This window comes from Vidua chalybeata, chromosome 9 (genome assembly GCF_026979565.1).
Source record: "Vidua chalybeata isolate OUT-0048 chromosome 9, bVidCha1 merged haplotype, whole genome shotgun sequence".
Classification (NCBI taxonomy): Eukaryota; Metazoa; Chordata; class Aves; order Passeriformes; family Viduidae; genus Vidua; species Vidua chalybeata.
Genome location: NC_071538.1, coordinates 14,829,421 through 14,852,528, shown reverse-complemented (window position 1 = coordinate 14,852,528; position 23,108 = coordinate 14,829,421). Strand labels below are relative to the sequence as shown.

The 23,108-nt window shown below is 53.7% G+C and overlaps 2 protein-coding genes across 5 annotated transcripts in view; one reads left to right on the top strand and one right to left on the bottom strand.

Moving 5' to 3' along the window:
* The window catches only part of DMAP1 (DNA methyltransferase 1 associated protein 1), a 32,089-nt gene extending 22,637 nt beyond the window's left edge, over positions 1-9,452 (top strand). Inside the window, exons 8-10 of one of the 2 annotated variants that reach the window (XM_053951064.1) lie at positions 1,934-2,006; positions 3,897-4,180; positions 9,022-9,452. In XM_053951064.1, coding sequence (XP_053807039.1) covers positions 1,934-2,006; positions 3,897-4,180; positions 9,022-9,099 — 435 coding nt within the window. In that variant the 3' untranslated portion in view covers positions 9,100-9,452. Of the gene's footprint in view, positions 1-1,933; positions 2,007-3,896; positions 5,217-9,021 lie in introns of those variants that run through there. The other variant, XM_053951063.1, reaches the window with a different exon arrangement.
* Positions 9,453-10,718: 1,266 nt separating this feature from the next.
* The window catches only part of ERI3 (ERI1 exoribonuclease family member 3), a 129,816-nt gene continuing 117,426 nt past the window's right edge, over positions 10,719-23,108 (bottom strand). For all 3 annotated transcript variants that reach the window (XM_053951065.1, XM_053951067.1, XM_053951066.1), the window contains exon 8: positions 10,719-12,278. In XM_053951065.1, coding sequence (XP_053807040.1) covers positions 12,196-12,278 — 83 coding nt within the window. In that variant the 3' untranslated portion in view covers positions 10,719-12,195. The remainder of the gene's footprint in view (positions 12,279-23,108) is intronic.

Below are 23,108 nucleotides of genomic sequence, written 5' to 3'. Positions count from 1 at the left end.
TTTCTGCTCAAGTTGAGACTCTGGGCTGAAGACTTGACTGAAATCCAGATACGTGATAACTTTGACAACTTTTCTTCTGCTAAAACAATAATTTTGTGGTGAACTGCAAAGAATTGGTTTCTTTACAAGTAGGAAAGAAGTATGAAATTGACTGCTGTGCAGAAATCCCAGCACTAAGCCAAAGACCTTTGGGGTAAAAAAAAAAAAGGCAGAGGCATCCTATAGTCCTTACCCGTGCTGTTTGCATGAAGGTGTGTGTTTGTTTTATCTCTAGTGCTCCTGTTGGATTCCCTGGGTCAGGCTGGTTTCTTAGAAATCCTCCCCTAATAGTCCTATTGGTCCTTTGCTGGAGTCTTTTTTTGTGGTGCTAATATCTGTCAAAAAGGTCCTGGTGCTTCTCAGCATATACCGTGAAAGGCCCATTCCCCTGGGGTGCTCTGTGGCATCCATACTCTGGTTTCTTGGCTGAAGTGGTGTTATGGAGAAGGCAGGATCCTTCTGGTCCTACACAGGTCCTGCACTGGTGTTGTGGAGCAACCTGATGGGACACAGCCATAGCTGAGTTAAGGTTAGAGATCTCACCATTTGGGGATGTGTCTGTGCATGCAGTGCTCCTGCATTCAGAGGAATTAGGAAGTTCCAGGTGGAGCCTCTTGGCATTTTTGTGTTGGAGCAGCAAACACTGAAAGCAGTGGGTCTAATCTGGGAGACTGATGTTGGGCTGCCTGCTTCGGGCAACTTCAGCCTGTGGGAAGTAAGGTGACCACAGGCCCTCCCAGTGAGCTCTCCTCAGAGGCCAGTTCTAAAGTGGAGTGAATAATGTTTCTTCCTTCAGGTCATTGCCAGCCATGTTGCAGACTCGTGGTTGGTGGACTCATGGCTGAGGTTTGGGCCCCTGGTCAGTAAGTGCTGGGTGCAGGATGGCTGCAGGATGCTCTTGCTTCCTGGCTGCTCAATGGCCTGCCAGGCAACTTGGGTTGGTGATTGGGATCCCCATGTTGAGGCGTGAGGTCACCTTTCCAAGGTTGGATATGGAAGGGCAGCCCGTGCCTGTGCAGAAGGGTGTTTGTCAATGCAGTATTGAGAACCATTTCTTTCCTGGTGCATCTTCTAGCATAGCCAAGAGCTTTAAATTTTTCTTGAATATGTCCGCAGGGCTTGGGAACCTGTTCTCCCTGCCATATTGTGCCAGCTGCGTTTGTGCTGCTGGTAATCTAATAAATGCTTGGTCTGAGCAGCTAGCACTCCTGCTAGAGCCCAAATGAATGCAGAGGAAGGACCCTGCTAAGTGTGTGGATTCTTCCTCTCCTGGCCAGCTCCAATTCCCTTTCATAGCTCACATCTGATGCTTCCTCTCTCACCTAGCCCCTCAGCTCCGATGTAAATGTGTGTGCACACTTCCGCCAGTCAAGTAACTGTGCTCTCTCTGTCTCTCCCTTTTGTTACAAAGCCTGCTCTGTAAATGAATCCCACAGGTCTGGGGCTCAGCAGGTAAAAGGAGAAGTGAGTCTGTTAGCGCATGAGTCTAATCAGGCCGGCTAAAGCGTATAAAGTAGGGCAGCATTGCACATTAGCCGCTGTGTAAATGAGTCCTTTGATGGGCTGGGCACCGCGGGAGAGGGTTTGAAGCCAAGAAGAACTTTTGTTGTTAATTCAGTGACACATGGAAACTGTAAAACAGCGTGTCTTGCACACACACGAGAGAGAAAATAAAAGCCCTCACGACCGAGCTTTTCAATACCTGCCCTCAGACCTAGTCTGAAAACTTTCAGCCCCTGTCTCCCTCTCTTACCACTTGATTTTCCTTTCTCTCCCTTTCTTTTTTTTGTTCCCCCTGCACTATAAAAAGAAAAGCTCTCTTGCCTTTTGAACTAGACGGCTGTGAGTGAGGGCTATCTCTGAGCTGTGTGGCTCTGTTACCTTTGTGTTCCAGATGAAACTGCCAAGCTCGGTGGGACAGAAGAAGATTAAAGCCCTGGAGCAGATGCTGATGGAACTCGGAGTAGGTGAGTAAAGGGGGCACGCGAGAGAGAAAGAGACACACAGAGCTAGCCTTTGTTCTCGAGATGGGCTATTTTTTCCCCTAGTAATACAGCCAGTTTCTTGAATAACAGTATGTGAATGGTTTTTAAAATATTTTATGTGTTAAAAAAAAAAAGAGAGGGTAAAAGCCAGAACAAGATGCACAGGGTTTTTTTTTTTTCCTCCCAGTAGAAAAATCTTTTAAAAGAGCCTTTGTTTCTCTCTTGTTTGGGCCTTTTTAACTATCAAGAGAGGCAGCGCAGTATTAGGAAGGCAAATCTCAGCCTTGCCAGGAGAGGTACTTCTAAGTGTGTTAGTGACCACGGCACGCGCATTGTTCAGGGCTGCCCTGTCTTTCTTTTAAGCTTCATTTCCTCTTAATTTACTGCTCACGGTGGCAAGTCCAAAATGCATCTGGGACTGTTCATCCCCCCTTTATAGGTTGCATGCTGTGTGAAAATCTGGAGCATCTCTGCTGAAAGGCGAATAAACACACATCCCTCACTCTTGAACTCGAGTGTCTTAGCAGCTGAAAGAAGGGTTCACTTAACATGTACAATACCTGCTTGTGGCTAGAGGGGGAGAAGTGCAGCCTATGGCCAGCGGCTGCTCTCCATGCAGTGGGGACAGTTTGCAGGTATTACAGGTCCCAGCATGCAGTCTCTTGATTAGACACCTGATGATCCCTTTCCCCCCCACTGTGTCTGGAGAGACATTTAAAGGTAGGAAAAGAGAAAAATAGAAAGAAAAATAGAAACCTTATTAATGATTTACAAGAGATTACTGAGCCTGTTCCCACCACTGACTTCTGTTAAGTCTTGTTAGTTTTTTGGGCCAACTGGTTTATGGCTCGATATGTTGTATCGGAGACTGTGCCATTCTGAACGGCTCCTGTGGCTGGTGAAAGTGTCTCAGCCAGGATGGTTTCCTCTTTCTGCTGTAGAACTAAGGGAACTAAGCTCCTGTGGCTGGTGAAAGTGTCTCAGCCAGGATGGTTTCCTCTTTCTGCTGTAGAACTAAGGGAATTGCTGTTTGTGCTTGCTAGGGAAGCCTGAGGGAAGCATGTGAGTGCTTCTTGGAGCTCACTTTCCATGAGTGTAAGGAGGGGTTCCTGACTCCCCACTCCTGCCTCACAGAACTCACATATCTTGAGGGTCTCTTGTGGCTTCGCAAGAGTGCAGAACCACACCTGGGCTTTGTGGGGGTGAACACAGTGCCAGCAGGAAGGAGGTCATGTGGGCAGCCCTGCAGACAGGGGCCACTGCTGTGTATCAGAGCAAACATGCAGAGCTTCATCCTTTCCTTCTGCAGAACTTGCAGCTCTTCCTGGCTCTGTGTGTGTGCATGGTGGGTGCAGCAGAATGCAAGGTGTGGGGAGGTGATCTGATAGTTGCTGCTACAAACAGATCTGTAACACAGCAGCAGAGCAGTTCTCTGCTTTGGACCTGCCCTGGGAGGAGCAGTAAGAGAGGCAATAGAGCTCAGCCCCTCCACCTGTTGTTGGTGAAGGTGTAGGGAGCAGCAGGAGCTCTTTTGCCCTTTGCAGCAGTGTGGATCCAATCTCTCTGCAAGACAGAACTCCCTTCATGTGACGTGGTGGGTGGCAAGATTCAGTTATGTGGTCTTCCATCATCCTTCACTTGCTGAGTCCTGGACTTTGCAGGTTTACCCTTAGTCCTTGGTCAGAACCAAAGGACAGCCTGAAAAATAGGAGTGCAGCCCTTAGGGATACCATTTGCTACTGATCCATGTTATTGGAGCGAGGCTCCTGGCGTATCTTTGTGGGAATGAAAGATCAGTTGAGACCTTTATAGGGATTTTTCATTGGAGGGTTGTAGGTCTGGGTATTTAACAGGGGGTGTTTTTCTCCCTAGATCTTAACCCTATGCCCACAGAGGAGATTGTACAGATGTTCAACGAGCTGCGGAGCGACCTGGTGCTGCTGTACGAGCTGAAACAAGCCTTTGCCAACTGCGAGTATGAGCTGCAGATGTTACGGCACCGCTACGAGGCCCTGGCTAAAGCTGGGAGCATCGGCCCCCTCAGCGTGGAAGGTGCCCATCCAGATGGCCAGACAGGGCTCGGCATCGAGGAGGGCAAGGGAGATACCAAGGACCAGATCATTGATGTAGTAGGAGCACCACTGACCCCCAACTCGGTGAGAAGGAAGGTCGGGGGGGCAGAACAGGGCGCACTCAGGTCTCCGACGCAGATGCCCTGACAAGCGCTGGGGATGCTGCCCTGCTCTCCTTCCAGGCATGCGCATCCAAGGGAGCAGAACACGCCTGTTCCCCCCCAAGTCCCAGTGCTGCTCTCTGGGCTTGTCTCCTGTGCTGGACAGTGTTCTTGGTGCTACAGGTGGGGTCAGCAGGGCTTTCTACATCCTGCATGCAGGCAGATGGCTTGGTGTGGGTGCCACTGTGGACCAAAGCGGTGAGGCTTTGGGTGATGAGAGCTTGTTCTAAGGCAGCAACAGTACAGCTGCAAACCTGAGGCATTTTCCCTCTAGACACAGCCTTGTAAGGGTTGCTCAGCAGAGGGAAGCAGGTGGGGAAAGCAGTCTTCAGGTGATGAGACATGACCTGCCCAAGACCCTGGAGTCAAGCAGTGGCCCTGCCTGGAGCAGGAGGCTTGGGAAGGACAGAGGTGTTTGAAGAGCAAAGGAGGGTTTTTATACCCTATTTCCAGTGCCAAGAAAGAAAAGCCTGGCCTAGGGCTTCTTCCAGTGCGAGCCCTGTGGCAATGTCCTGTGCATGTACCTCTGCAGGATGTGAATCACCGGCCTCTCCTCCCTGCCTCCAGGAGGGCAGGTTGCCCAGCCCCTCACCACTGCCTCAGGGCCAAGGGTAAGCCTGGGGATCAGCTGAGGCTGCTTTCCCCTCTGTGCAGTCCCCTGGCACAGCTGAGCTGAACTGCCTGATGAAAGCTGCCCATCTCCACACCGTGGCATCCCCGACGCCTCCGACGCACTGCCCCTGGTAGCGGCACAGACCTTTACTTTCTAAAATGTATAATGTATTGCAGGATATTGAGAACACCTTATCTGTCAACGGCAGAGGCGACACGTTAACCTGGACTTGAGTAATGTCCTATTTGATTGTGACAATGTTGAGTCGTAAGGAAGAGTTCCACTGAGACAGGTTCATGTTTGTAAAGGAGTCTTTCGAATTATTATTTTTTTTTTCCCTACTGCATTCAATCTGGAATCTCACCCCCTCCCTCCCTGCGGTCTGGAGTGTCCTGGTTTGCAAACTTTTCGGGCTGATTTACAGTACAGTTGGTTTCCCTTGAGAACTGGCCAGTTGGGAAGGTGGGAGAGATGGTGGTGGTGGCCATACCTGTAGGAGGAGGGAGCCCATGTGTGTATTTCTGACCACATTGTTCCTTGGTCCCACCTCCTGGAATTGGAAACAAAGACATGGGCCCAGGCAGAACAGAGAGAGTTAAACTGACCTGGTCTCTGACATATTTGAAAGAAATATAATCAAGTTAATTCACTGCAAGGCAAATTCAGTACCTAAAGGGCCCCCATGTTAAATACAGCACTGACCTTTACCGGCTGATTACACAAAGACGACACAATTAGATTAGTCCAAGACAAAAGGTCAAGCACATTCACACTGTGACCATTTTTTGCTACCTTTTGAGGTGGGGGGGAAATTACATCCCAGCTGGAGGGGTATTTTGGAGAGAAAGAGAATGGGGCTGCTGTACCATGTTCTGCCTGGTTCAGATATGTTTGGAGAGTCAGGCAGGGCCTGGCAGTGTGCTTGCCCTGAACCTTTCTATGGTTGTTGGGCTATGTGGTGGTGGGAGAGAGAGATCAACACCCTGCAGCCCACAGCCAGCTTTTCCCAAGACAGGCTGAGCTGAGTAGAGGTCATGTCCTGGTGATCCTCCCTGCCCTGCCCAGAGCTGGCAGATGTAGCTCTGGTGCCTCTTGTCCAGCATCATGGCTGAAATTTACCTCTGGAAGATTGTTGGGCTCGGTCAGCACTGAGAAGGGGGATGGCTAGTGGGTGCATGCATGTGTCCCCACCGATGGCCCCAAGGTGTCCCAGGGCATGGTGGGGACAGCAGGGCCAGGCCACAGTGCTGAGGAACCAGCCTGTGGAAGCACAGCGCTTTCTTCCTGCTCCATAGCATGGGCAGCAGGGCAGCAGTGTGGCTGGTGGTGGGAACAAGCAGCTCTAGAGCACAGCGGTGCTTTTTGATGGCCATTCCTTCCCTTGCCTCCTGCAGCTGTGGGTGCTTGGCCATGACACCTGCCCTTGTCCTGCTGCAGTGGTTTAACCCCGCCACACCAGCCTTGAACTCCAGAGTTCAAGTGTGTGCTTTGTCACTGAGCTGCCAGGGCTTTTGGGGGAATAATTTAATCTCCCTCCTTGAAATTCCTCTGAGTTGGAGAATCCCTTTGTGCTGTCTAGCACTGCCTGTCCATGGCACTCTACATGTTGGATTAAGCATGCATTAGTTCAGCCTCCAAACCAGCTGCTCCCCTGAAGCCAGATTTGTTTCCCTGGAGAGAAAGATCTTGCTCCAGATGTTGGAGGGAGTGAGTGGCGAAGCCAGGAATAGGACTAGGAGTCCTGACTCCTGAGCGCTGCCTGGCATGTCTGGATTCCTTCCCAGGAACTGGAATGAATGGGCAAAGGCACACCAGGGTCCTTCAAGATACTGGTTTTGTCAGCAGCTGTCTGCTGTCTTGGCCAGCAGTGGGGATGGAGGACATGTCAGCAGGGTGTGTTAGCCAGGCTGGGAGAGGCATCTGTCTTAGAGCCTGTGGGGCAGTGGGAAGCCTGGTGCTGTCCTGCCCTGCTGTGTCCACCACTTTTCTCCTATCCTGGCTACCTGTCCATGCTCTCCCAGGGACTGCAGTGCCCATTGCTGACCATTAAAGCTGAGCTGGGATCCCCCCAGTGCTGTTTGAGGCTGACCCCGGTAGGGACTTTACTCGGGGCCTTTGGGAGGTGAAAGGTGAGCCGAACTCGGAACAAATTAGTTCCAAGCAGAAGTTCAGCCAGTTACTCCAGATTGGATCCTTTGATTTCCGCAACTCAGACTCCACTCAGTGATCTGTAATGAGTGACTCTCAGAAATCCTCACATTGCAGCACTTTGTTCCTGAGCTCACAAGTCAGCCCATTAATGGGTAAAGGAAAGGACCTTGAGTCTAAGAAGTCTCGGGTTCAGAGTCAGAATTATTTGACTTTTAAGCTTCCTTTATCTGAACTCCTGCTGACTTCTTGTTTTCTGAGCCTGTTTGAAAGCTAGAAGTTACATTGTTAAGATCAAACATTCTCTCTTTCCAGATGGAGTTACAATATCTGTCTTTTATATATATATTTTAATATATATAGTGTATATATACCAGGGTGTATATATATTCTTCTCTTTTTTTTAATCGTTCTTTCCATTAAAAGAAACTAGACTTGTAAGCTCTTGTAAATTATAATGTAAAACATTTTTTTTAACCAGACAGTTCCCAATTTTGCCCGAGGCAACTGCAATAGCTGTGCCACGGAAGGCAATAGGAAGGTGATTAATATGAATTTGTGACATATTTGAAAGATGGGTCTTTTGCCATATAAAGATTATCAAACACATGTGCTCTTCCCCATTAATTCTGCAGCCCTCCCAGGAAAGCCACAAAGCCCAGCTCCTTTGTTTCCAGGGTGGGTTTTTGTTTTTTTAAATGTACCTTTTGGTCCCCTTGATTACCCTGTATTTGATTTTTATAGGGCATCTGCTCACTCTGCTGTGTGGGTTCTCTGGCCCTTTTATTTCCCCGTTAATCGGATCCCACGAAGGCAGCGGTGCCAGGGCCTCTGACGAAATCCGTGTGTGTGTTGTATTTAACTTTCAGCCGTGCAAATTCCATGCTCTGTTTGCCGTCTGCCCGGCGGGAACTGGGGGCCGCTTCCCACCAGGGGAGGCAGCGGGGCCTCCCACGATGGCCGGGAGCAGACAGGAGCAGGGATGGGCAGGCCTGCCTCGTTCCGGGTCCCTGCTGCCTTGTCCGTCCCCTGAGCGCTTGCGGGCTGGGGCAGTGGCTCTGCAGGCCTGGGACAGGAGAGGGCTGTGGGGCTGGGCACAGCAGGCACCAGACTGCAGTCACTGTGCCAGTGCAGCGCTGGCCTGTGCCACTGCCTGCGGTGCCTTGTGCCGTAGGGACCTGGGGCTCTGGCACCTCGTGTCCCTGCAGCAGCCAGCACACGGTACCTGGTAGCTGTGCTGTGTCTGGGGCATCCCACACACACAGCCCAGCTCTGGGTGCTGACCCTACCATGGCTGTGGGCAGAGGGTCCGTGTGGCACCTGGCACAGTCTCAGTGCAGTGCTGGGGCTGGGGAATGTCCCCCTTGGTGGCAATGGCCCTGGCTTTCCTAGGGCTGGGTGAACCTTCTCTGTGAAGGGGAGTTCCCCTGAACTTGCCAGCCTCGTTTGGGCGTATTGGAGTGCACTGCCCAGACAAGGGGTAGGTTTTTTAAGGAGCCCTGGTTTTCTGTCAGCCTCCTGATCTGCTCCTGGGCCACATCACAGCAGGTCTGGATGGCAGAGGAGCATTTCCAGGCTCTGCCCTGTCCCATGTCAAACCTCCCTGGCACAGCTGCCCATAGCACAGAGCTGTTCTGCCCCTCTCTGAGTGTCCTACTCCTTAGGGCTTGGTGCATGCTGGCTTGCTTGGTCAGGGCTCCTGGGGCCACCGAGTTCTTACAGAGCTCCCTTCCTCCTGACCATTCTCAAGCCATGTTCATGTCAGGAAGGTAACATCCCCTGTGGGGGTGCCCTTGTCACTGCTGGATTAGCTCTGTCCCTCCTGTCATGCAAAGATCTGGCTCTGCCTTCAGCCAGGCAGCGTAGTCCATTTGGCACTGCCGGGAGTGCTGCTGAAGCCCTGGGGCTAGCTCCGAGACAGGTGGATGTATTTGCCACAACCCAAGTGCTTCCACCTGCTGTTCCTGGGGTTTTTCTTCTTTCCTGTCTCCCTTTTGAAGCAGAGAAATTGCAGGGAGTTGGCCTCCAGCTCCTTCTCCATCAAGAGGGTGAAGAAGCCACGAGCACTCTGTGCAGGGTGAGGATGAGGAGGTGCAGGAGCAGTGCTGGCTGTCCTGGAGCCCCTAGGGACAGCTTGCAGCCATGGGACAGGACAGGGGCCTTGCTGGGGCAAACACTGCAGTGCTCCAGAGAAAAGTGGGAGCTATCCCCTGCCCAGTGCCATAGTCCTGACCCTCTCTGACCTCTGGAGCAGTGCAATCTCCAGGCACTTGTGGCAGGTGCTGGAGAGCTGCCCCAGGGATGTGCAAGTCTCTGCCCCAAGCCACCCATGGCTGCCCTGTGACCACTAGCCTTGGTGCATGGAGCTGTCTCATCCCCATCCCAGGCAGGCTGGGTGCCACAGACCCTGTTGGGAGCCCATCTGCCTCAGTCATCAGGTGACAGCTGGAGTTGCTGCAGCCCCTGCTGCCTTTGAGGCTACCATGTCCTGAGCCAGGCTGCTCCTGTGCTGCCCACACCAGGCTGGAGAGCTCCTTCCAGCATCCCACGTGCCCAGCCCTTGTGTAATTGCTCTCTTCCAGTAACTCTTGCGTGCCCAACACCTGCAAGTGCTGCCTTACCTTCGTAAGGGGCTGCCCCTGCTGGAAACACTTGTGTTGTCCCCAGCACTGACTGTCAGTAGAGTTCATCCTCCTGCTGCCCTGACCAAGGCTTCAGTCTGTGGTGGGAGGGGCTGAGGCATCGCAATGGGATCCTGGGCTTATGTGCTGCCCACTGTGGGCACTGGTGGCCCTGGCTGTGTGCCCTGCCCTGGGCTGATGTCCACCTGCCCACCCTGTGTCCCCTACACCTGCCTTCCATCATCGATCCACCGTGACAATGTTCTCTGAGTCACATTCTCGCCTGCAGGAGTAGAGGGCAAAGGCCAAGTTCTTAGTTTTCATAAAAAACTAATTAGACGACTCCCATCGAAAAAGGGTCAATAAAGCTGATCAGAGGCTGCACAGATGGAACTGGTAAAACCCCTGTGACCTTTGCATGGAGCAAGTGGGCTGGACTGCCCCTGCCCTCTGGGAGCTACCCACTCGGTGCTAGCTGGATACTTGCATCCCTGTCGCCCAGTGGCACTCTGGCACAGGGCAGGTTCCTTGGGCACCCGGATGCAGTGGTGGTTCCTGCACAGCTGGGTATGGCTCCTGCACCCCACAGCGTTGCACTTGTGGGGCAGAGCAGGTGCCCCAGGGCCCAGCAGAGCCACATTGGTTCCATTCTGTAGCCAAGATGCTCCAAATGCAGTGGCAGCTGTGTGGGTACGGTGTGCCAGGCTACAGGGTGGAGTGACAGGTGCCAGTGGGATGTAGTGGTGGCTGTCACCCTGTCCTGGGCAGAAAACTGCAGGAGGTGCACCCATGAATAAGGCCCAGCTGTGATGGACTGGTGGGATCCTCAGGGCAGAGCTGCCTTGGGGTACAGGCAAACCCGAGGTGGTGGTGGGGCTGGTGCCCACCCACAGTGCCCATGCTGGAGCGTGGGGCAGTGCTCCCAGCAGCAGGGAACTTTGACCGCCCTTTCACAGCCAAAACATGGGGAGCATGGATGTGCCATACCCCAAGGAGCACTCTACTCCCACATATCCAGGTGGCACTTCCCTCCCTCTGCCCCCCATATAAACTTGCACGTGCATGGGCACAGCCCGGGCTCCTTTACCCCCAAACTTTATTCATGTGGCACATTTACAGCAAGGATTGGAATAACTAGACAATGAAAATGCTGGGGTTGCATTATCGGTTGGTTTAACTGGAACACCACACACCATGCAGTCATGTACCGCCAAGTTCAGTGCCTGTATTGCCCTTCTGGCTGCCGTCACCGGCTTCGCTCCAGGCCATGCATGCACGGGCCTGGGGCTGCAGCCTCCCTGCAGGTCAGTGCCCGGACGAGGGCTCCATTCAGCAGGGCCCTGGGGCTGGGTGACACTGAGAGGACGTGCGCCCTCAGCCCGCCCCACGGCTCCCCCCAACCGCCCTGGCCAGCCGGGAGCCCACCCAGCCGGAGGGGATGTGCTCGGCAACTCTCTCAGGCAACAAGCCAGCTGCTGCTGAGCGTCCGCGGGGACCTGTGAGGGGCACAGCACGTGGGGGGCTGAGCCTCAGCTCGGAACCGAGGGAGGTTGGTGGGGAGCACGCTCAGGGGCCTGGGGCAATTTGCAGCTCCCCTGCTCAGGTACCTGTGGGCCGGGGGCCAGCGCGTGCTGGCACGTCCACCACCGGACACGGACACGGTGCTGTGGCGGGCCTGTCCCCCATGGAGCTGGAATTGATCGGCAGGGACGAGGCAGGGCTGGGCATCCCACCCAGCCCCGCAAGAGGCACAAGCAGACGGAACGGGGACGGGACGGGGCTCCATGCGGACACTGTCACCTCCCTCCTGCCGCCCGCCTGTCCGCTGGGCCCCTGCCTCACTGAAGGGAGCCCTCCGGGACCCTGCAGCCCACGGTGGGGCTGCCAGGGGCTCTGCAGCGGAGAATACAGGCACTTCACCTTGAACATAAAGAGACGGATCGCGTTTGTCACATACAGGAGTCAGAGAGGGGTTAGTGTTGACTCAAAAAGGGGAAAAGGCGCTCAGGGGAGAGGCGGGGGGAGCTGGCGGGGAGGGCGAGGGGCCGTCTCGACACTGAGCCTCCGTGAGTGCTGCCCGAGTGCAGGCACACACCGGCATCGCTGCAGCAGCCGTCAAGGCCTGAAAACATAAAACCAGAGAAGAGAAAGAAGAAGGGAAGGTGGGTATGGCCCATGCCAGGGTGGAGATGGGGGATGCTCTGGCTACGGGGTGGGAGAGGGAGAACAGGGTGGGATATGGAGGGAGGGACGGAAATCAGGAGCCAAAGAAAAAAACGAACTACAAGTCTAAAATGTGGTGCAAGCGCCCTACGCGGCTGTCCGCTAGCATGGCATAATGTCCGGAGCAGCCCAGAGAGGGAGTCACATCAGGTCTACACAGATTTGCCTTCCCATATATACAACCTCTACTGGAGTTAACAGCTGAAATTGAGATTTTTTTTTGTGTCGGTTCCTCTGGCCTCGGTTGCCGGGGTTTTTTTTAATGCTGGAGCCCGTCCTCCCCGCCTCGCCGGCACCGGGCGCATGCAGCCCTTGCCTGGCTTGCCTCGGGGATCAAAAAGGTTTGGAGGTCTGCTTGAAGATGAAGCCTCTATGGGCCAGTGTCTTCATGATGTTGGCAATGTTCTTGCAGTCATCTAAGAGGAAAGCACAGAGATACTGGGTTAGAGGCATGATCCAAACAAGAAGTGCTGGAGCAAGTTCCGAATCTCATGCTGGGCCTATGTCCTCACGAGTCCAGGTACTCTGTCCCAAGGACCTTGCAGTGATGTGTGTGGTTGCAGAGTTCCCAGTCCCAGCACTGGCCACCTGCATCCCAGTATGACCCAGTGCTGAGCTGAGATGGATCCATGCCCTGGACCTGAAGGTCGGGGGTCATCCATGTCCCCATCAGAGCCAGCCTGTGGTGCCTCCCTATGCTCACAGACCAGAGTTTGACAAGTGGCAGGTGGCTGGGATGGCAAGCCATAGCCACTCCTGGTGCTGGGCCGTGGCAGAGCAGCAAGATGGGAAAGGGGAAGGCTCTGGTGTTATTTACCTGGGACTAAACTCAGGCACCGTTTGCTAAAATAGAAGCTGGGCTTAAATTGATTCCTAGTGTCTATATTTCATGTTGAAAATTGGCTTGTAAATCCATGTTTTGATCTATGAGGGCCGTCTCCTTAAGAAAAAGCAAGAGTAAATGTGTAATTTCTCCCTTGACAGCACACGGCGCAGAGGCGATCCTTCTTCCCGCTCCCCTCCGTTTCGGGACAGCTCCACTCGTTCCGATTACCACTCTTTCTTCCTCGCCCCACGCCTTGATGTCTCCATTTCATTACCGCCCGCCCATTTATCAAGCTGTTACCGTAAGGGTGACTTTGCCCACTTGCGTGTGGCAGCGGGGCCTGGCTGACACGGGGAGAGGGTGCCCCGGGAGGGGGGTGCAGGCAAGGCCCCCCTCTCCCCGCCGCTGCTGGATGGATGTTGTGGTGGAGGGAAGGCTGCATCATTACTGATGTGTAAATGATAAAGAAGCCTCCACATCCATCTCCCAACTGTAAATCCAGGGAGTGCTTTATAATCAAGCTACAGCGATAATAATGTGAAATTAGGTCTCTCTATCAACGGGAGGAGGCCTTTTAATCACAGCTTAAAGGGTGCAAACGCTGTTTATCATAATTGAACTGTATCCGGGCTAATTGTGGCCATATTTCACTGTCTAGGAGACAGCAGGCTGCCTGCTGACAGTGCCGCGTGCCGGATTGAGGGCCCCCCGCAGACGGGCAGCACTGTCCTGCTGCCAGGCATCTGCCTGCAGGGATGGGGCTGCCCGGCCTCCTGGATGCTCCCTGACAGACCAGCAGCACTGCCCAGCCCTGCTGTGCCCAGTGACCCGCTGGCAAAGCCATCACCTGTTCCGCAGTGTCTGCTGGAGGTTCAGGATTTTCCCCATGCACAGCTCCCCAAGGGGCTGCCATGAGCTGCCAGGGAGGACCCTCCCAGCTGATGGTTGGCAGTGAAAAAGGTAACGTCCCCATCAGTGCCATGAGCCTCTGGAGTGACCCCCAAGACCCTCTCATGGCACTCCTTCCTGTCACTCGTGTGCCAGACGGGACAGCAGCTGGGCATGAGGACAGCCGAAAAAAGGAGGGGGGTCCCCAGCCCACTGGCTGGTGTGGGAGCAGAGGTGAGCCCATCTCTCTGTGCCTTTGTCCTCTCTGCTGCCCAAGGTGACACTGATTGCTGCATAAGGCCCCTGGAGGTGACAGGTGTCCTGCCCAGCCAAGCCACAATGCCGGCTCCCGCTGCTGTCACTTGTTCCCACTCAAGCAATCCCCTCACTGTCCTTAGGATCACCTGCTCCATCTCATCCCCCAGACAACTGAGCCCCTTGGAAAACTCTCAGCCCTTGGAGCCAGCTGCCAGTGGGATCTAACAGGGTAACAGTGGCTTGAAGCGGAGGTAAGAGGAGTTCAACTGTCTGTGGCCAAAGTACCCCCACCCAGCCAGCCCTGGCCTGGTACCCCCAAAAAGTAACAGCAAAGCAAATCCTGGAGCTGTGGCAGGTGGGTGGCAAGTGAGCAGTTTGGATGTGAAAGCACAGTCCCAGGTGTCCCACTGCCAACCTAACAGCCTGCAGCATTGCCCTGAGTGGGCACTGGGACTTGACTGTTGCTCCATATTGGTGAGGGGGAACTGCACAGAGATCTGGGCAGCTGCCAGACAGGCAGCGAGACTCCATGGCACGTCCTGGGACTCCCAAGCTGGTCCCTGGGGATACCATCTGTGACCCACCTGTCTGCTTCCTGCACCCCATCATTTGCCTCCCCAAAATCCCAGTGTGCTCTGTTGCCAGGTGCCAGCGCTGGGAGACACCCTGAACTCTGAGCTGTCACCCTGCAAAACTGGTGGGACCCTGTTGGGTCAATGCCACCCACACGCCCATGCTGCCAGTGCTGTCCTTGCTGTCCCAAATGATGACACAGCCCCTGGCAGCGAGCGTGCCAAGCTCGTCATACATCATTTAGTGAGACTCATTCCAAATCAGCGCTAAGGTAAACACGCTTATTATAATTATCCATGTAAAAAAAAATCAACAACAGCAGAACAACTTTCTAATATGCAATTACAGCCATCTATTGATTTTACAATGTAATCCGCTCCGATTGATTTAATAACACAATTATAGGCTGGCTCTCGGGATATTAGAGTGGGAGATTTTCATAAACTCCAAAGCAAAAAACTAAGCGGCTTTTAAAACAACACAGTCAGATGGCTGTTTGGGGAATTATTAACAATATGAAATCCTCTAAATCTGGCCATCGTTACCTTGTGAAAGGAATTTCTATTACAAAAATGGCAATTGACAGCCCAAGAGAGCGCGACCGGGATTGCTCTGCTGCTTTTCAGTGCTTAATCCATCGCAAAGGTGACCACGGGGCAGGGGACAAGCAGAGTCTGAGGCTGGCAGGAGGGCACAGGCAGCCCTGCCCACCCTGTAGCCCCCACCCAGCCCAGCTCTCCCTGGGGGGCACATGGCTGTGGCGGTGCTGCCCCAGCACCCAGGCTGGCACCCACCAACCTGTCCCATCTGGTGACCCTACCTGGGGCCGGGGAGACTGGCAGGTTGCGGAGCCCCCAGCTTGATCCCCATCCTGGCACACTTTGAGTGTCCCAGCCCCAGACACCTCCAGGGGCCTGAGGGGTGCCCACCTGTGTCCCAGGGCTGAGCAGGGTGATGGGGTGAAGGTGGTCCCACACTGATGGGCAGCATGGCTCTGCACAGGCGCACACATGCACACACACCCCCGCTCTCCTCCCGCTCACTCCCTCAATGTATTCCCGACTTTATGGGCACATTTTTCTTGTCAAGCTGACAGGGTTGCTAAGTGGATTTCTCCCTGATATGCGGACGGATTATCACATTACTCCAATGTCCTACACAAACATATTACTTTATATTCAATAGCCCTAATGAATATAAACTGCTTTTTCTTTTTTTTGGGGTGGGGGGTAATCTATAGATTTTTAATGAGGGCACTATTAACTCCCTCCTCTTTAAAACAGACTTAGGTGCAGCCTCTGAGTAGAAAATCAATGGTGTTATTGTAGGAATATTGTATATTGATATTGTAATAATAAGATGCAATTGATTTAGGGGTGTTGTGCAGTATGTGTGAAAGGGGTGAGCCCGGGGTTATCATGCAAACAGAGCAGTGGCTCTGCCCTGCCTCCGTGCCCCTCACCTTGCTATGCTGCTTCCAAGCATCGCCCCATGTCCCCATACAGTGGCCCAGGACAGCTGGGGTTGAGCTTGCCCTGAGGTGCTGGGTTCTGGGGCTGGTACCTCCAGGACTCTCCTTTGGTCCAGCTGCCAGTGCAGTGTGGGGTAATGTGACACCCCAGCCTCCAGTCACCCTGGCTGGCTTAGCCCACCAGGTTTTAACACTCCTGCCCCATGTGTTTCAGCATTGCCCACTATAACATCACACTGGGCCAACACCTTCATTTCAGCCCTCTCCATGTCCTGCCAAGCTCTCACTGCAGTGACAGCCAAGGACATTGACACATGCATGCACATGGGGCAGCAGAACGCTCTCCTAAGTTTAGGCTGGAGTTTGTGGTCGTTCAGCATCAATGGCTGCCTTGTTCTTGGAGGGGCACAGACATTCCCATTGCACTCCTCTGCTGAGATGGAGGCAGAAAACCCCCAGCCCATGGCACTGGGCTGACTGCCTGGTGTGTGCCCTCCCACCAGCCACTGCACGGCAGCACTGCTGTGAACCCAGCATGAGCTCAAGGATTCCATCAGCAGGAGTCTGTGCTGCTGGATTGGGCTGCCAGGAGCAGCATCACCTCCACACCCAGCCCAGGCACTGGGGAGAAGGGTAGGGGCTATGTGTGCTGCCCTGCCAGCATTTCTCCCACCTCTCCCACAGGATCGAACCACACAGACACCTCCACCACGGGGGCTCAGGGGGCTGAGCGCTGCTGCAACTGCCGTGCACTGGGCCGAGACGCTTCCGGAGCAAGGAGAGCGCTTTTCCATCCCAGCAGCTGCCCCGGTGGGCTGTGGGTGGTCAGGGACTGCAGGGCCCCCCCAAACGTGCTCATTTGGAGGCAACCCCACTGCACCTGTGCTATGGCCGGGAAGACAGATCACCCCCAGCCCGAGCTGAGCAGGTCCATATTTAAACTGTCCCCATGCTTTATGGGCTGTACCAGAACTGATGCTCAGGCGCCGAGGGGCCATTTGTCAATGTTCTAATGGCAGATTACTGTTAATGAATAATATCACTGCTGCCTTTGTATAACAGCTCCCTGCAAAGTGGAAACAGGCCCGCCCGGCCACCGCCACCCGGAGCCTCCCCACTGCCGCCCCTGGGTGACAGCAGGTGGCCTTGTGAGCTGCGGCAGCTGTATGGACCTCAGAGATCTCACGAAGTCTGGCACTGCTGCTGGTGTTCCCAGCAATCATGAATGGGAGCACTGGGTGCTGTGTTCCCCCCCAGTGCGCTGTGCTGCTCCCTGTGAGCAGGAATGTCACTGTCGGGGCAGGGAGTGACAGCATTTTCCCAGCACACAGAGCCAGGCTCTTGTGTCACTCACCGTGTCCACACTGGAGCTAGGGGGAGTTTGTGTCTGATCTGAATCCATCCCCACCATGACATGCTGGGCAAGGTGGGGACACCAGGACGCCCACCATAGTGGTGACAAGGACATGTCAGAACCAAGTGCTCCCAGTTCCCAGGGATCCACAGGGATGCCAGGGATGGTCCTGCCGAGCTGCTCCCAAATTAATGGCCTCATAATCCTGTGCATGGGGCAAGGGGCTGTGTGTGTCCCGCACAGCCGGCAGGTATATTAGGTGGAGCTGACAGCGACGTGCAGAATATTAAGAATAACTTACCTCATTATCTGCAATTACGTTACTGCCACACACCTCATTTCTTCATGAAGAAAAGAAAATTAGTTTTATATTGACTTCATCCCAGTGCCTCCCTGCCTGCCCCGCCACAGAGCGCCCGCACAGGCTCTGAAGAGGGGTTGGACACAATTCATACTCATCCTCCCTCAACCTGTGTCTGTCCCAGAGGGACATGATGCCTGTCCCACTCCCTGCACACTGGGGTCAGCAAAACCTCCAAATCCAGTTTATCCCAGCAGGGACACTGGAGCAGGGAGGGCCCATCTCTGGCAGTTCCCAGGTCAGTAGGAAGAGCAGCAAAAGGGGACCAGTCTTGACCATCAACCTGCTGCCTTGGGCACTTTCTTTCTGCCACCAAGGCTGGCCACTGTCACCCTGTGGGAGACAGGATGCTTTCTCCCATCCTCTGCACTGGGAACCACTCTTCCCATCACGCACCCATCATGCTGGCCCCCTCCCAGGGCAGACCTGTGTGGCTGGGGCCTCTGCACTGCAAGACACCCAGCTGCTGAGACACCTTCCAGCCCCACAGGCTGCTGGATAGCCTGGCACAGGCGATGCCATTAGGGCAAACCATGACAGCAGGGGCATCCCTGCTGGAGGGAATGGGCAGCAGGGGCTGAGCTTGCAATGTTCCCAACAACTCCTGGAGCTCGTGAGCCCAAAGGGCACCAATGTTGCTGGGACCAAGGGTGACCCAGGGTGTACAGAGACCTCAGCTTGTCCTTCAGCTTCTGTGCCTATTCCTGCATATCCAGCATCCCCTGACTGGCAGCCTTCCCTGAGCAAACAAAGCGAATGCTGCCATCACCCTGCTCCTGGCTGTGGCCACTCACCGTCCAGGAGAGAAGGGGAGCGGCGTGCACAGCAATACAGGGAAAAAAGCCAATTTCATCTTTATTAGAAGGAGATTTCTCTTTTAGTAATAAGCACACTTCAAATAATTAGCGTGTTTTACGTAATAATGAAATTATGGAAATGCAGGCCACTTATTCAAACAAGTCACCATTACCATATTTTTAAATATTAGACTTAATTAGAGTTTATCACTTCAGAGAAGTACGAGGAGTGGAGATTTTTTTCCTTTACAAAAAAAATCCTCATAAAGTGTTTATTAAGAGCGGGTAAGAAGGGGATAATGATCTGTTTGGAAATTAAGGCAATCAAACATTTAATGCTCTGCACTCCTGTAGGCAAAAGCATTCAAATGAGTCAATTATACATCCATTATCCAGGCACGATTAAACAAGGCAGGACGGGGAATTTGTCCTCCGCATCATGCAATTGTCGCGAGGACTTATGTCCACTTAAAGGCAGCTAATAAAACACTAAACTTGGGAAGTGGAGGAAAAGAGGACTGAGCCAAGGGAAGAAAGAGAGGCAGCGGGTCAGCAGGACTGCAGAGGGGTGAGGGTGGGAGGTGGGCAAGGATGGAGCTGTGTCTACATCCCAGCCCTTCATAAATCAAAGTAATTAAGTTAACATGAAAATCAACTTCACCATCCCGTTAAATTACAGCATTTGCATATGAGGACTCAAATGAAGTAGGTAGCAGGCAAGGGGGCTGGGAGGGGAGGAGGAAGTGGGGGGGGTCAGGGGAGAAGGATGGGGAGAACAGTGCACCAAAAAGGGAACCATTTATTACGGTGAATAACTAATTTTAGAATTTATAGCGCTGGATTTTCGTTCCCGTGCCATTTATATTACAGAAGGAAATTAAGGGGCGGGCAGGAGGCTGGCTGGACATCTTTCTGCGTTATTGCTTGTCTGCCATTTGCAAATCATTATTAATTGTGGCCTGTGTCGCTGGTGCAGCAGGGCAGGGTGCCTGGACAGCCAGAGCAGACACACATATCTCTTCATCAGGACCCCAGCCGCTAGCCCTGGAGAGCCAATTACCCCTCCCTGATTGGTATCAGATAAGGAGGGAATTTTTACAAATTAGGGAATAAATAGAATTTCCACACGTGAAGCAGGGAGGGCTTGAGAGGCAGTAATGAAAAACGATACATCACCATCAGCCAGACAACCCTATTCATACGCCGATGCATTACACTCACTACTCATAATCCCACCGAGTGACAGACAACCGCCGAGCCGGCCGAGCCGGAGGGGAGCACATCCCGATGGCCGGCCCGCTCCGGAGCACGGTCTCCAGCCACCGGCGCCCTTGTGGCAGGCCAGGGAGGTCCCCGTTCCACCAGCCCCATGGCAGAGCCTCTGCCGTGACCTCGAGAGCTGCCCACAGCCTGCATGGCATGGCTCAGCTGTGCAGGCAACGGGGACAGACTTCCTGGCACAGGAGCCATCCCTGCTCCGAAGCCCAGCAGGACAAGCCTCCAAACTCAGCCCCAAGTTTGGTGGTTAAAGTCACCCAGCTGAATCCAAGCCTCTCAGCAGTCTCCCACAACCTTGTGGGTAAAGCACATCTTCCCTAAAATTATCCAGTCCAAACTGTGATCTGAAGAAGACTGCCCCCTCCTTTGGTGGCTCATGGCAGCATCCTGCTATTACAGCATCCCCACCTAATTTCGGAATTGTGCTTCCCTTTTTGCACTCTTCAGTCCCCAAATCAGCCCCCGCAGCTCTCAGCTTTGCTGCTCAGCCAGCCCTGGGTACCCTTGTGAGCAGTGCTGGGCTCAGTAATGCCACAGGAGCAAAGGATGCACTCCTATATGGCTCTGCTCCATTAAGACTGGGCTCAGGATAGAATATGTCCATTTCCCTTAAGCTGCTGAGGCAGCCCCAACACCAGCCCTTGCCCAGGGCAGACCCCAGAGCCACCAGCTGCCTGTGTCCCCCACACCAGCACACCCACTTCCAGATTGTGGCAGCTCCCTGTGGCAGCACAGTGCTTTTCCCAGCCTGTGACAGTGCTGGATGGCCCTGGGAAAACAGCAGGCATCCAGCTAACGGGGCCTGGCATGAGGCTGGCCTCAGAAAGAGCAAATCCTGGAAGTGCAGGGACCCCGCTGACATTGGTGAGCCCAGTTTGCTCTGTGCTCCCCAGCGCCGGAGCTGAGCGCCTCCACGCCTGTAATTAGCTCTCCCTTATGACAAGCACGTCACTAAACAAAATGCTCGGCAGATCAATCCTGCCTGTAAGTCACGCAGCCTTTAATTTATTCAGCATACAATGTCGCTCCACCGCTGGCTTCCTGTAATTTATACCGTACACTGTCGTGTATTATTTAACTCGTCTGAGTGTTTTACAGCTCCCCTCAAAGTCGCCATGCAAAATAAAGTCACGGCAGGGCACTGGCAAGGTGCAGGGAGGATGCAAACTGCCTTCTTGCTGATACAGGACCCCTGGCCTGGCTCAGGGACAAGGTGATGGTGACAAGTTGCTGCAGAAGTTGGTGGCTCAGACCCTCCTTGTGGGTGGGAATGAGAATGGAAGATGAAGCCCCAGAGGAGCCCAGTAAAGGGCTCCAATGCTGGTGATTCCTTAGAGGAGGAAAGAATGCTGTCAGGGGGGAGAGGGCAGCAGGACTCTTGTCTGGCCCTGAAAGCAGGAGGGAGGTCCTACCCCAAAACTGGGGTAAGGACTGGAGTTAGACTGGGCTGAGAGGTGGCCAGTAGCTGGTGCAGCTGCTCTGAGCAGCTCATCAAGAGCTTGTCTTTGGCCGTGCAGCTGAATGGAAACAGTCAGTGATGTAGAGCTGGATAGCCTCCGCAGGGAAGGTTAAAACCTCTGTTCATTGTAAAGTTGCCATATCTAAGCACTTATGATCATGATATTTATGGCTAGTTTATTCCAGGCTGTTAAAGGCAGCAGTAGTTATCCACAGATAAAGGGAATTCGGCTCCCTTGACACCTTTTCTCCCTGCAGTGAAGGCATGCCTGGTGGAGCTGGGTGCTCGTGGTGTTGTAACTCATCTGATGGTCCCTGCCTGAGGCAGCACGGGGGCCAGACACGCAGATGCTTGGCATGGCAGGGATGGTGGCTCTATTTCTCCTGTGTGGGAGCTGTGGGCACAGACATGGGAGATGCTGTCTCCCTGCCCCTGACTGATGCTGCTGGGGCAGGGTGGTCCCTGGGCTGCAGGGAGCAGTTTGGTTTGACCTCCACCACTGCTGTTGGCTCTGTTCCACATCCAGCTCCTGACATCCAGTCCCTTCACTGGGATTGGGACCCTAATTAGGGAGAAATTTCAAGGTAGAGATGAGTGAGTTTATAAAGCTGAGTTTCTCCTGCCTGAGTGACATGAGATGTCAGAGAAAGGAAATAAAAGGCAAGAATGCAATTCCAGTGCTGCCAAGAGTGTGTCGCAAGTCCTAATGGAAAGTTCTCCTGCTCTTTAAAGCTTGGTCAGATGGCCTAGTTATAGCTTTAAAAGGAGTAAGAATCAAACTGCGATGCTGCACTCGAAGCCTTCAAATAAAGCGAGCTGTGTTTCTGCAAGTCCGGCGAGGCAGAGGCAGGCGATTACACAGAGGAGGGCAGGTCTCTCTATCTTGGAGGGAGACCTACCTATTTTTAAACATTAGCTCTAAATCAGCAGCTCACCTCTTTGTCTAACCCAAACCCTCTCTCGCCTTCTGGAGGAGAGATCAAACACCAGCCCTGCTGCCATTGTTTCTCTCCCAGCGAGATGGATGCGGGACTGTAATCTTCCCACAAAGCTGCACGGTTCAAAGGTATCAAAAGTGCTTATTAAAAGTCCTTGGAAAGTAATTTAATAACATCCCAAAAGGCTGGAAAAATCAGCACTCGCAGTTCAAAATATAACCTGGCAAAGGAGATGGCCCCCTGTTCAACATGACAGTCTGTGGGCAGCTGCACACAGGGCCAGGGTGCTTGGGCACACAGACTGTTACCTCCCTGGGCTGTGCCCGCTCTGGTGCTGTCTGATCTCCTGTCAGGGAGACAGCCAGGTGAGCTGGAGTGTGGGGGACTCTGTGAAGCCGCATGGGACTGTGTCCCCACCAAGGGCTTTGCTGGGCCAGAGATGTCCTCATGTGGTGTGGACAGAGTGCATCCATCTCTGCTCCCCTTGTTGAGCCAGAGAGCCCTGCACTGTCCCAGAGGCAAGATTTCAGGCTTGCCCCTGGAACATAAAAAGTACTCTGTGGGTTTTCCAGCCATCTCAGGAGCTGCTGGAGTAGTAGCTTTGTGCAAGACTTGCCCAGACTGCTAGGCTGGATAGAGCCACCTGCAAAGTGGATGTGTGACAGTACCTGGCACAGGCAGGGATGTCAGCCAGACCTGCAAAGCCATGTAAGAGAGTCGTGAGCTGTGTGAGACAGAGCTGCACATCTCTGCAGGGACGGGCGGCACATGTGCCTTCGCACAAGTGCATACGTGCAGCAGCCACGTGCTCACAGCCACAGCAGCATGAGGGCTGTGCTTCTCTGTATCCCCCTCGAGCCAGTCCCTGCTCCTGACCTCAGGCAACACACAGGACCCTGGGGCTGCATCCCATCTGAATGGTGCAGGCTCCCTTGGAAAGGGGCAGGGGATGGAAATTAACGCTCCCGCCTCCGTCTCATCCTGCCCATTAGCAGGGCTGTTTTACTCCGGATCATTAAATATGTATATCTTATTACACGCCT